The sequence below is a fragment of the Nicotiana tabacum genome, chromosome 20 (genome assembly GCF_000715075.1).
Source record: "Nicotiana tabacum cultivar K326 chromosome 20, ASM71507v2, whole genome shotgun sequence".
Lineage (NCBI taxonomy): Eukaryota > Viridiplantae > Streptophyta > Magnoliopsida > Solanales > Solanaceae > Nicotiana > Nicotiana tabacum.
In genome coordinates, this window is record NC_134099.1 from 113,200,388 (window position 1) to 113,215,359 (window position 14,972).

The window sequence follows — 14,972 nt, forward strand, 5'->3', positions numbered from 1 at the left end:
TCACACAACGATTCACCATAGTCTTCTCCTTTAATTAACGAAAATTAGCCAACGGTAATGACGGAAGCTAGTTAAGGCAAGAAGTTCAATCAGACTGAGTAAAGAAGTAGGAATCAAAGGCCTTATTAAGGAAAGGCGTTTAAATCAAACCAATATAAAGAACTTCAGAATAAAAATAGTCAAGGGTTTAATTAAGGAGAAAATCATGTAAAGAGTCAGCAAATATCGTAGACAAAATAAGGCAAGAAAGGAATAGTTAGGACTCAACACATAGGTCTTAACGAAACAAATTGATAAATCAAGAATTCAAATCAACACTGATTTAAGGAGAGAAATGTAGGTTTACCATGAATAGCCAGAATGAATATAGACATATAGAATCATTAGAAAAGTCGAACCAAGAACCTTAGTAGAGATACATTAGGATAAAAAAATCACAAGGAATTGAATTAAACTAAAACAAAATCACAAGAACCAAAGCATAAGACAATGTCAGTACACAAGTAACTCAGAAACTAAACAAGATGTTGAAACATTTGGGGTTTTTTAGCACAAACTCATTAGGGTTAAAGCAAACCTTTACAAAATCAGTTAAAACACATAAGAAATAGAAGATTAAACAATCAAAATTATCAAACGTTTTGGAGAAAGAAATTTTCGGGAAACCCTAGTTTAGAAAAATGGAACATTATTCGAAAATTAGAAGGTTCTTGTAAAGCTCATGTGAAATAGGTTCGGTCCATCTCAGATCTTGCACAGATATGAGAGGTTCAAAGGACAAAATTAGGGTTTCAAGAAGAACAATACAAAGATGAAGAAGTAGGTTTAAAATCCATAGATCTAAGGCAATATAGGAAGATCTTGCTCGAATCGAATCGGAACAGCCTGAATTAGGCGAGAAAGGGCCATAGGTCCAAGTGGACTAACCCTGGTCCCTCGAAGACCTTAGAGATGGCAATACCAACATAGGAGAGGCCATTAGAGGTGTGATGGAGGTGAGGAACCACCATGAATGGCATTAGATGAACGATGATTAGGGTGAGTTAGGATTAGGTTTTGAGAGCATTCGAGAGAGGAGAGGAACAAATGACGGTGGGGAGGGGTGTTAGAATGATTAGGGTTTGGGGGTATAGGCTGGTTTATTTTAGGTAAGGGAAATCTGGACCGTTGATCACAATTGATTAAAATAATTTGTAAAATAATTACTAATTATAAAAAATCAATTTCGTGCATAGAAATATTTTAAAAATAGTTATTTAATATTTAAAAAAGCAAATGACTAATTTCTGGTAAAATAATACAAAAAATGTATGCATGGGCTATAATATGAAATATTTTGTACTCAATAGGACTTATAATAGTAATATTAAATCAGGACATGTTCTAAATTCATTTGTGATGCAATTTTGCAATTATTTATATGAAAACAATATTAAAATAAATTATTTTAAGGGTATAAAAATTATGCAAAAATACCCATTGATGCTAATGCATGGTTTTAAAGGTATATATGCATTTAAAAAATATTATAGGAAAAAATTGGGTATCAACAAATACTATATGCGAATGTCATTGGTAGCTTGATGTTTGCAATGGTCTGCACAAGACCTGATATTTCACATACTATCGGAGTTGTAAGCAGGTATATGCATGATCCAGGAAAGGAGCATTGGCAAGATGTGAAATGGATTCCATGATATATTCGTAATACTATTGATGTTGGATTGATTTTTGAGCAGGACGATAGTCAGTATCTGGTTGGATATTGTGACTCAGATTATGCGGGGATTTGGACAATCGTATATCAACTACTAGTTATGTAATGCACCAGTTAGTTGGAAGTCTACTTTTTAGTCAACAATTTCTTTGTCTACTACTGTGGCAGAGTACAAGGTAATGACAATGGCTATAAAGGAGACAATTTGGCTTCAAGGGTTACTTAGAGAACTTGGTATTGGTAAAGAAAGCACCGCACTATTTTGTGATAGTCAAAGTGCTATCTAATTAGCAAAGAACCGAGTTTATCATGCAAGGATGAAGCACATTGATGTTCGATATCACTTTGTACGAGATATTATAGAAGAAGGCAGAGTCATGGTGCAGAAAATTTGGACTACAGACAATCCTACCGATATACTAACAAAAGTAGTGATGACGATCAAGTTTCAACATTGTTTGAACTTGATCAACATTGTTAAATTTTTAATATTGAAGTTGAAGACACAATCAAAATTTATTAGTGAGAGAAAATTGAAAGGGTTAAATCTTGCCAATGTGGATATTTATTAAATTTGACAAGATTAATGTAAACTAATGTGAACATTTTAAGCCTCCTTTTAGGAACAAATTGGTAGATGGATTTTTTCATACATTTACATTGAGTGATCACACTTTATGTGATGGCATGCATGACATTATAAAGGCAATTTCCCTTCTATAAATAGCAAGGGTTTTGTTCATTTGAAACTTCTTTCTCTCTTGTAGTATTTCACTTGTATTTTTGGAGTGAAATAAAGTTTAAGTTGATTGTGTCCGAGGACTAGGCAAAAATCAAATTTTGCTAAACTCATAATCTTTTGGTGTTCTTTTTATTATTGTCTCACTTACTATATATTAGCTACATTTAGATAAAGTAGTTGTGATTTAATCTTTTTATATATTTGGCTTCCGCAACATGAATCATGTATTGGATTGTTGAAATTAGAAGAACAAGTTTATGTTTTAGAACTTAAGATTCAAAATCTAAAGTTGTATTCAATAGATTGAACTACGTAAGATTCGAATTTCCGACATTGCATTTGAAATATAGAAGAACATCAGATTTGATTTATGAAGTTGCATTGAAGAGATTGAACAACTTCAGATCTGAGCAGATACACTTTGCAAAATTATATGCAGTACGGGGCATAACGTCAATGGTTGCCCCCAAAAGTTGGTATATATGAAACTGCCCCCAACTTTAGTGGGCCTGTCCTATTGTTGGAGGATTATATAGTGTGCATGAGTATTGCTCACTATATACGGTCAAAATTTGACTTTCCTAATTTTGTATGGCTATTCGAAACCAGGGTGGCGGATGAAAGTCTGACCTCATTATATAGAACCATGACACAGAGATGGGTTGTTAAGCTCATTAATCGGTGATCAATCAAGAATGAGACCATCCATGATCAAGACTAAAATAGGGTAGAGATCGAGCAAGATCAAAGGATGCCTGCTAAAGTCGAATAACAAAAAGCCCAGATATCCGTGATTAGGCAAGAATTGTGGTGGAAATCTCAGCAATTATCAAGTCAAGGCCGGACACTTAGCCAATCATGGGATTTCCTTCTGTATTTATATTTGTACCATAAGTAGAATTCTCTACCATATAAAGTGGGTTCTAATCATTTTGTAGACATCAGATTCACGCATAACAAAGAAATACATTACATTTTCTCTCTTAAGTTCTGTTATTTGGTTTATACTTTTTTTTAGCATACTCTGTTGGATCGAGGGCAATCTAGCCCGTTGGCCATAACTGCTCATTATATTGGTTTGCTTTATTTTACAGTTAATTTCTAACACTAATTTCCATACTTCTCAATTTGTGCCAAGTGAAATCGCATATCCTTTTAACAACTAATAAGTTTAATTGTTATCCAATTTTTAGGGTAAACAGTTTGGCGCCCACCGTGGGGCTATGGATAATAGCGATTGCCTGATACAAATTTTCGCAACATACACCATTTTATGCTTATTCTTTGAAGTGTCTTTGATTATATGATTGAAAGATGTCAAACTCTCAATTAGTGCCTCAACACATTGACAATGATCTCAGCCACCACGACGATAATGAGAACATTGCACCCCTTTCTAGCCTTGATGGAGTCCCGGCTGCAGACCCAATCGATATCAGTTCACATGTAGCCATCAATGGAAATGTGGCCATCGATCCTGAAAGAAATTTTCGTGGGGATACCTAATCAGCTACTTAGAATGCGCATGGCGGTGAAGATGGCAGGGTTAGCCTGTAGATAATCTTTGAAATGTTGCAGGCCCAACATTCATCAATAGCTTTGCTCCAAAATCAGAACCACACACCGAGCAGGGTCGAACTCGGGCTGTCCCAAGAAATTATGCACAAGGTCAAATCGACTTCGAGAAAATCGAATGAGAAAGAATCGAAGACAAATCCCACTATCTTAAAAATGCTCGAAGAGTTGACGAAGCAGATCGAGATAGGACAAAAGAAGATCAAGGAAAATTATAAGAAGGTGGAAACCTATAACTCCAAGGTCGACCAAATCCCGGGGGCACCTCCGATATTGAAAGGACTAGATTATAGAAAATTTGTGCAAAAATCCTTTTCCCCAAGTGCGGCTCCGAAGCCAATCCCTAAGAAGTTTCGTATGCCCGAGATTCTTAAGTATAACGAGACGACTAATCCAAATGAACACATCACCTCATATACATGCACCATCAAAGGAAATGACTTGGAAGATCACGAAATTGAATCTGTATTGCTGAAGAAATTCGGGAAGACTCTATCAAAGGTTGCCATGATATGGTATCATAATTTATTGCCCAATTCTATTGATGTGTTTGCCATGCTTGTAGATTCTTTTGTAAAGGAGCACATCGGAGTCATTAAGGATGCAATAAGAAAGTTGGACCTTTTCAAGGTAAGGCAGAAAGATAACGAGATGCTCAGGGAATTTGTATCTCGGTTCCAAATGGAGAGAATGGATTTGCCACTGGTCACTGACGATTGGGCTATTCAAGCATTCACTCAAGGTCTCAACGTTTGGAGCTTCATAGCTTCACAGCAGTTGAAGCAAAATTTGATCGAGAATCCAGCTGTCACTTGGGCCGATGTACATAATCGATAGCAGTAGAATATCAGGGTTGAGGATAATCAACCGGGGACTCCATTCGGGTCCGTTTATCCCTACAGGCCCATGGATAAAATCAAGAAGGATATTGATCGAGAGCTAAGGTCGAATAGAGATTGATATCAACTGTACAATGGAGACCATAGAGGTAGAGGGTCTGGATGAAACTTTGCACGGAATGAGAGGAGAAATAATCGAGGTCAAATTTCATGGGGACTCATGAGCAAGGGTGGTTTTGACAGGGATGTCGAGCCCAAAGAAGCTCTACGATTGTCGGAATATAACATCAATGTAGATGCATCAACCATCGTATCGATAAAAGTTACAATATGGCCTCGAGCTCTGCAGACCGATCCAGCCTAGAGAAACCTCAACCAAATATGCAATTATCATGGCACCCATACTCATAAAATTGAAGATTGTAGGCAGCTAAGGGAGGAAGTGGCCCGATTATTCAAAGAGGGGCATCTTCGAGAATTTTTAAGCTATTGGGACAAGAATCACTTCAAAAACGGAGATTCTAGTAGGCAGAACAAGCAGGAGGAGCCACACGTAATCCACATGATCGTTGGAGGGGCCGATATTCCTCAAGTTTTAGTGTTTAAATGCACCAAGGTGTCAATTACAAGGAGAAGTAAACTCGGGACTACTTACCGGAAGGGACCTTGTCTTTCAATGACATGGACACAGAAGGGATCGAAAAAACCCACAATGACACAATGGTAATATCTGTCCTCATTAGTAAAATTCAGGTTAAATGTGTTTTGACTGATATAGGTAGCTCGAGAAACATTATTGGATCAAGGGTCGTAGAACAATTCGATCTACAAGACCAAATTGTGCCCACAACCCGAGTACTTAACAACTTCAACATGGCAACCGAAACCACCAAAGATGAAATTACATTGCTAGTAAACATGGCTGGGACCATCCAAGAAACAAAGTTCCATGGGATCGAGGGTGACATGAGGTACAACGCACTGCTCGGAAGGCATTGGATCCATAACACGAGGGAAGTACCCTCGACCCTTCACCAAGTTCTGAAGTTCCTGACATCAGAGGGAGTCAAAACACTGTACGGGGAACAACCCACCGCCAAAGAGATGTTTTCTATCTATGAGGTGATACCGATATCGGCACTTTCATCAGCAAAGGGATCATATTCGAAGGGAAAATAGGGGGCCAAAGAGAAACCACAGTCAACAACCTCAAAACATTCGAAGGGCAGGAAACTTAAGAGGATGATGACTGTACGATACCTCGATCCTTCATAATCTTCAATGATTCTAACACAACAAAATCAACGGTTGAAGAGCTAGAACAAATCATATTGATCGAGCATCTGCCCAATCGAAAGGTATACCTGGGCACGGGGTTAACTCCCGAGGTCAAGACAAAATTTATTCAATTTCTTAAAGATAATATTGATTGTTTTGCCTAGTCCCATCTCGATATGACAGGGATCCCACCAGAGATCAACACTAATAAACTAATCTTGGACCCGAAGTTATGCCCGGTGAAACAAAAGAAGCGGCCTTAATTCGAGGTAAAATACGCTTTCATCAAATATGAGGTAACCAAACTTGTCAAAATAGGATCCATCGGGGAAGTAAAATATCCTGAATGGTTAGCGAATGTAGTGGTAGTCCCTAAAAAGGGAAACAAACTTAGAATGTGTGTAGATTATAAAGACCTAAATAAAGCATGACCCAAGGATTCTTTTTCTTTTCCTAACATTGATCGTATAATTCATGCCACGGCCGGCCACGAGACTCTCAGTTTTCTCGATACCTACTCTGGGTACAACCAAATACAGATGAATTCGGAGGACCAGGAAAAGACCTCATTTATGACCAAGTATGACACCTACTATTATTATGTAATGCCATTCGGACAAAAAAATGTCGGGGCAACCTATGAACGCCTAGTAAATCGAATATTCGAACAACAAATAGGGAAATCTATGGAATTGTATATTCATGACATGCAAGTTAAGTCCCTATGAGTAGAGGACCACTTGAAGCCTTTGCAGGAGACATTCAATATACTAAAGGAGTACAATATGAAGCTCAACCTAGAAAAGTGCGTGTTTGGGGTCGGCTCGGGCAAGATATCAAAGATATCACGGTTGAAGATAATGTAAAGGCCGTGCAAAGGCTAATGGGGCGCATAGCCGCTGTAAGGAGATTCATATCTAGATCCTCAGATAGGAGTCACTGATTGTTCTCACTGCTTAGGAAGGAGAGCAATTTTGCATGAACCCCAGAATGCCAGCAGGTCTTGGAGGAACTAAAGTGGTACTTATCGAGGTCACCACTACTTCATTCCCCGAAAGTGGCGAACAAGTTTATTTGTACTTGGCAATCTCAGAGATAACTGACAAGTGGGGATTTTAACCATTATTTTCTTTCTTTTACTTGCGCTTTGGGCTTAAAATGCGTAAAGGTAATCCCAGAAATTGATGTAATATGCTTGCTTGTAAGGATTGTTCAAAATGAGCAAAAATAGCCATGATCAACTTATAAAGGAGTCAAAACTTGAACAAAGACAAAAACTGGGCAATGACCTGTGGAACGTGGACTGCGACAGAAAAGTGCGGTCGCAATAGTGTCAATGCGGTCGCGGTCATTAATTCGCTGACTGCAAAAGGGAGAATCAGATAGGTGGTTTTTGGTCACAGACATGGACGCGGACCACGTCAGAAAGTGGAGGCCATGACAGACCATTGCATCCGCGATTGGAATTCCACGGACCGCAGTTGGTAAGGTTCAGTGAGTTCACAAAGTATGGAAAATTGTTAAGAGTGGTCCGCATCAAAATTACGTGGCCGCGAAAGGCCCACACACGGATGTGGTGAAAATTACGCGGTTCACGATACAAGGTTCAACCCACTCCCAGATGTGAAGAAACGCGAACCGCGATCAAAATTACGCGGCCGCGAAAGCAAGAATGTAGTCGCGGTTAGAATTACGCGGCCGCGAAACCTCCACAGGGGTAATTTTGTCCGAAAATTTCATCTTAGTATCAATAGATCTTTTTGACATTTTTAGGTTAATTTTTTTTGCTGAGCACGGGAGACGGCTGCTAGTTCCGTTTTGGGATATTTTTTATTAGATTCAACTTTTAACATTAGCTTTTCATCTTTTAATATAGTATTATAGATTTTATCTTTATTTCGTCTTTGATTTCTATTATTTCCATGAGTAGCTAAACACATAGCTAGGGTTGTGACCCAACCCTAGTGTGGGTATTTGATGGGTCTTAAATTTTAGGGCTTGTATGTGTATGGGTTAGTAGTATTTAGCCTAGTTCTTGCTAGAACTATTGAGTTAGTGGTTGCAAACGCTGATTTATACCTTTATGACTTAGTCTCTACTTGAAAAGAGGGACTAAGTCTAGAAAAACTAGGCTAACAAGGAATTGGGGTGAACTCAAGAAATTAATAGCTCTAATTAAAAGGTTAAACCTAGAGATAATAATACACAACTTGAGCTAATATCACTTGTATTGCATGAATACCTATTTGGACTTGAGAAATCCAAATTGGCCAAAACCACCCAAACTATTGAGAGGTATTGAGTGAGTACCCGGGTGTGATAGCTATATTATGACCCCAATTAATCATATGATTGTCCTAGATTCTAGCTACCCGCCAAATATCTACCTAGGTAGAAGTCAATACCCTAGTCCCTTTTAACCCTTGAAAATCAACAACAAAAACATTGTACTTAGTTTCAAATATTGCATGCTATAGAATAGAATTAGAAGTAGAAATCAAACCAACCACGTGTGGAAGTGCAATTAAGAGCAAAACCCGCATCTCCACTTGGATATAAACCTAACTCCAAAAAAATTAACTCCCTGTGTATTCGATCCCAACCGTGTTGGGTAAAACTGCATCGACCATCCTTGCTACCCAATAGTAGTGCAGGCTTGGACTTGATCAATTTTTGGCACCGTTGCCGGGGAGTTATACAGTTTTAGCTATATATCCGAGTATTTGTGTGTTTTGTTTTTCTTTCCTTCTGTTTTTTCTAATTTGTTTGTGAATTGCTTTTAGGTACCAAATGTCTCTTAACAATGATGCCCCCGAAAATTTGCCATTGGGGGAGGAGGTAGATGATGATAATGTGGATGAGATTCAACCCAAATTTCAAGCACAAAGGAGAGGCCGACCACCTCATGGTAATATTCCAAACCCTCCCACACCCCCAGCAAGGGAAACACACCGGGTGTTGCCCAACGAAGGCTATGCAAGTGCAGTAGTCCTGCCCCGGATTAGGGCGGACAACTTTAAAATAACCAATGTCATGCTTACACTCTTGGAACAAAGGGGTTTCTTCACCGGAGCTGCACACCAAAATGCCTACAAGCATCTCAAAGGTTTTGTTGATACATGCTGGGGTAGCAAGCAAACTAACGTTTCTAAGGACATATTAAGATTAAGGCTTTTTCCATTTTATCTAAAAGGGAATGCTTTGGATTGGATTGAATGGCTTCCCAACAATTCCATCACTACTTGGGATGAGTTGGCCGAGAAATTCATAGAAAAGTTCTTCTTGCCGAACCATATGGCGACGCAAAGAGATGAGATCCTTGCTTTTAAACAAGACCCAAATGAACCATTTCATGAGATTTGGGAAAGGTATCGAACGATGGTTAAAGAATGTCCGAACAATGACATGACCGAAGCCATGATCCAACAAACATTTTACCATGGCATTAATATTACCAACCAATGTGTAGTTAACCAACTCGCCGGGGGAAACTTCATGAACATGCCATATGCTGAGGTGTGTGAAATACTTGATGAGATGGAAGATACTTCTTCGGCGTGGCAAAGTCGAGCTAATGTGCCACAAGGTGATCCTAATGCCATTCACCTACACACGGAGCTCCATGACCACGGCCAAGCAATAGCCGAGTTAACTACGACCATGCACCAATTGGCCAAACCTTAGTTGCAACAAGTTCAAGGGCCAAAACAAGTGAATGCCATGGAAGGGGTGATTATGATGGTCAACAAGAGGAGGCAACGAGGTCAACAAGTTCAAGGAAATCCGGATCAATTTGAGCAAAGTGGTAGTGGTAACAATCAAGATAATGTGTATGATGATCAAAGTGAAGAGGTTTAATATGTGAACAACTACCAAGGTCAACGGGGCAATGCTTTGAATCAACAACAGTGGAGATCCCAAAGAAATTATTGGGGAAATCAAAATCAATAAGGAAATTGGAATAGTGGAAAAAATAACAACCAAAACAATTGGGGGAACAACAACAATCAAAACCGGGGTAACCAAGGAAACCAAGGCAATAGGAGTGGCAATAATAATAGCAATTAGGGAGGCAATAACAATCAAATGGGTTGGAACAACAATAATCAAGGGAATCGGGGGTCGGGCTTTCAAAGGCCTCTGATGTATCAACAACCAAAAAACCCGCATTCATATCCATCACAAAGGTCCTAGCTCTTCCAATAATGAGATGGGATGGATAGAGACAATGTTTGAGCAAATTATGAAGAAAAGCGCTGACTCCGATGCTTAATTGGCCTCCCCCAATACTTCTATCCGCAACATGGAAGTTCGACTTGGCTAAATTTCTCAAGCTTTTAATATTCGCCTTAAGGGGGCAGTATCAAGTGATATGGTAGTAAACCCAAAGGGTGGGAATAATACAGGCCATGATATGGCGGTGACTAGAAGAAGTGGTAGAGGTGGAGTTGCTAGTACCTATAATCAAAGAAAGGTTGTGAGTGATGATGTGTTGGTGCAAGATGATGATGATCTAAGCAATGATGTGAAAGTGAGTAATGAGAATATGAATGAAGAAGTGAGGATAGACATTGATGACAACATAGAGGAGACACAAAATGATGTGAACCTGTCTAGGGAACACGTGATAGACATACCGGAAATGGTAGTGCCCAAAGCCAAGGCTCCTTTGCCAAGGCCTCCTCCATTATATCCTCAAAGGCTTGCAAAACAAAACAATGAGAACCAGTTCAAGAAATTTATTGATGTGATGAAAAGTTTGTCCATAAATGTGCCTTTGGTTGAAGCTCTAGAACAAATGTCGGGGTATGCCAAGTTCATGAACGACTTGGTAACAAAGAAGAGATCAATCAACTGTGAAACAATTAAATTGACACACCAAGTGAGTGCTATTGTGCATTCCATGGCTCCAAAGTTAGAAGAACCCGGTTCCTTTACAATCCCATGCACTATTGGTAGTGCCAATTTCGCCAAAGCTTTGTGTGACTTGGGGGCAAGCATTAACTTGATGCCATACTCCGTGTTCAAGACATTGGGGATTGGGAAACCAAGGCCCACATCCATGATGTTGCAAATTGCGGACAGGACAATGAAGAGGTCATTGGGGATAATTGATAATGTCCTAGTTCGGGTCGACAAGTTCATACTTCTTGCGGATTTTGTGATACTTGACTGTGAGGTTGACTATGAGGTGACGATCATATTGTGGAGACCTTTCCTAGCTACATGAAAGGATTTAGTTGATGTGAAAGAAGGGGAGTTCACCTTCCGGGTGGGTGATGAAAAAGTTGTGTTCCATATTTGCAAGTCAATTAGGCAGCCAAATAGCAATGAAGTATGTTCATTTGTGGATCTTGTGACCGAAGTGATTGTTGTAGACATAAGTACTGTGATTAATATGGAGGACCCTTTGGAAGATGTGTTGTTGAACCATGATGTGACTGAGGATAAAGGCTTGGTGGAATATGTCAATGCTTTGCAAGGAATGGGTTCATATACATATGAGCCCCGAAAACTTTCCTTGGATCTTGAGAACCGAAAGACTCCACCAACAAAGCCGTCAATCGAGGAGCCTCCCATATTAGAGTTGAAGCCTTTTCCGTCACACCTAAGGTATGAGTTCTTAGGCCCTTGTTCCATTTTACCAATTATTCTTTCCTCGTGCTTAACTAACATGCTAGTAGATGCCACCCTTGCGGTGCTCCAAAGGAGGAAGAAGGCAATAGGTTTGACATTGGTGGACATTCGGAGTATAATCCTTGCCTTTTTCATGCATAAAATCATATTGGAGGAGGATGCCAAACCCTCCGTGGAACATCAAAGAAGGTTGAATGAGTCCATGCAAGAGGTTGTTAAGAAAGAGCTTATCAAGTGGTTTGTTATAGGGGTTGTCTACCCTATTTTGGATAGCTCATGGACTTCTCCGGTACAATGTGTCCCAAAGAAGGGGGCATGAATATGATTACAAATGACAACAATGAGTTGATCCCTACTAGAATTGTCACCGGTTGGAGGGTATGCATGGATTATAGGAAGCTGAACAAAGTGACTTAGAAAGACCATTTTCCACTTCCATTACTTGATCAAATGTTGGATAGCTTTGCCGGAAATGCTTATTATTGCTTATTGCATAGGTATTCTGGGTATAACCAGATTCGTATTGCACCTGAAGACCAAGAGAAGACCACTTTCACTTGTCGAATGGCACATTTGCATTCTCAAGGATACCGTTTGGTCTATGTAATGTACCGGATACTTTTTAGCAGGGTATGATGCAATATTCACGGATATGGTGGAGGACTTCCTCGAGGTGTTCATGGACGATTTTTCTATTGTGGGGGATTCTTTTGATGATTGTTTGGGTAATCTTGATAAAGTCTTGGCACATTGTGAAGAGACTAACTTGGTGCTTGATTGGGAGAAGTGTCACTTTATGGTAGAGGAAGGCATTGTCCTCGGCCATAAAATCTCCAAGAATGGTATTAAAGTGGATAAAGAAAAGATTGAAGTGATATCAAAACTACATCATCCTACTTCCATTAAATGAGTGAGGAGCTTTCTAGGGCATGCGGTGTTTTACCGTTGGCTCATCAAGGATTTCTCAAAGGTGGCGAACCCCTTGTGCAAGTTGTTGGAAAAAGATGCAAAATTTGTGTTCAATGATGATTGCATGAAGGGTTTTGAGCTACTCAAGTATAGGTTGACTACCGCTCCCATCATTACCACACCAAATTGGAGCTTACCATTTGAGCTCATGTGTGATGCTAGCGATGTGGTGGTAGGAGCGGTATTAGGGAAAAGAATCAACAAGATATTCCATCCGGCCTACTATGGTAGTAAGACCATGAACGACGCCCAAGTCAACTATACAGTGACCGAAAAAGAACTCTTAGCCATTGTCTTTGCCTATGGAAAAGTTCTGCCCGTACCTCATGGGTACCAAAATGATTGTTCACACCGATCACACGGCGCTTCTCTATTTGATGAGCAAGAAAGACTCAAAGGCTAGATTTATGAGGTGGGTACTTCTTCTAAAAGAGTTTGATCTTGAAATCATAGACCAAAAAGGGAGCGAGAATCAAGTGGCAGGCTACTTGTCCCGTTTGGAAGAGGAGGGGAGGCCCCGTGATGGCCTAGAGATCAATGATTCATTTTTGGATGAACAACTCATTTCCATGTCTTTGACCGGGATGCCTTCATTTGCCTATGTGGCTAACTATATTGTGAGCGGAATTGTCCCGAATGAGTTCTCTTCAAATAAAAGGAAGAAGATCAAACGGGACAGCATGGATTATTATTGGGACGAGTCATATCTTTTCAAAATTTGGACCGATGATGTTATCTGGAGATGTGTTCCAGAAGAAGAGCAATTGGGTATTCTTGATGCTTGTCATTCTTTGACCTATGGTGGTCACCATGGTGGGGAGAGAACTGCTACAAAGGTCCTAATCTGTGGATTCTATTGTCCTACCTTGTACAAAGATGCTAGCGTACTTGTTAAGTGGTGTGATGAGTGCCAAAGAGCCGGTGGGATTTCCAATAAGAATGAGATGCCTCTCACTAACATCCTTGAGATTGACATTTTCGATATGTTGGGTACCGACTTTATGGGTCCATTTGTTAGTTCAAGTGGGAACATTTATATTCTAGTTGATGTGGATTATGTCTCAGAGTGGGTTGAAGCTGTGGCTTTGCCCAACATTGAATCGTGGAGTGTGGTGGACTTCTTGAAGAAAAACACATTCACAAGGTTCGGCACCCCAAGGGCCATCATTAGTGATGGGGGTTCTAACTTTTGTAACAAAGCCTTTGACACTTTACTCTCCAAGTATAATGTCACTCACAAGGTGTCAACTCTCTATCACCCCCGGGCAAGTGGACAGGTTGAGGTCTCCAACAGGGAGATCAAGAGTATTTTATCCAATACTGATTGGTCAAGGAAACTTGACGATGCTTTATAGGCCTATAGAACAGCTTACAAGACTCAAATTGGTATGTCTCCGTATTGGTTGGTATTTGGTAAAGCATGTCACCTCCCGATAGAGTTAGAGCATAAGGCCATGTAGGCGTTGAAGAAGTTGAACCTAGAGTGGGATGTAGCCACCAATCTTCGGATGGAGCAATTGAATGAACTTGATGTGTTTCGATTTCATGCTTACTCCCATTTGTCATTTATAACGACAAGATGAAGTACCTAAATAACGACAAGATGAAGTACCTAATTCTAGCGGGATTATACTGGGTCGTTGTTGTTGTTGTTGTTGTTGTTGTAAGATGAAGTACCTAAATGATAAGTATATCCGGAACAAAAAAAATCAAAGAAGGTGACCTTGTTCTCTTATTCAACTCTCGATTACGTATGTTCCCAGGAAAGCTAATGTCAAAATGGAGCGGTCCTTTTGAAGTGGTGCATGTAACTCTTTTTGGTGCTCTAGATTTGAAAAACAAGAATGGTGAGATCTTTAGAGTCAATGGGCATCGCGTGAAGCACTACATTGGTAAAGTTTATAATGGACACATTGTGGCATTGATCCATTTCAAGTGAATGATGGTAACATACGTCATGTCGCAATGTTAAATCAGGCACTTCTTAGGAAGCAACTCATGTGTTTTTTCTTTCTTTTGTTTTTCTTCTTGGATTAGGTATTATTTTGGACTAACTGGTTGTGAAGTGTATGTAGGAATTGGTTATGCAGTGCAGCAAATTGATAAAGAAAAAATTTGGCTAAGTGTTGAAAGTTCGCGGACCGCGTCAAAAATTTTGTGGTCCATGTAAGCATTTCGTGGCCGCATCTTTTTGTTCGCATACACGTAATTAGAA

General features: G+C 39.7%; 1 protein-coding gene across 1 annotated transcript; it reads left to right on the forward strand.

Moving 5' to 3' along the window:
- Positions 1–13,341: 13,341 nt before the first annotated feature.
- LOC142174495 (uncharacterized) lies at positions 13,342–14,554 on the forward strand. Its single transcript, XM_075240300.1, has 2 exons — positions 13,342–13,979; positions 14,521–14,554. Exons 1-2 carry the CDS (start codon positions 13,342–13,344, stop codon positions 14,552–14,554), a joined length of 672 nt encoding a protein of 223 aa, XP_075096401.1.
- The last annotated feature ends 418 nt before the right edge of the window (positions 14,555–14,972 follow it).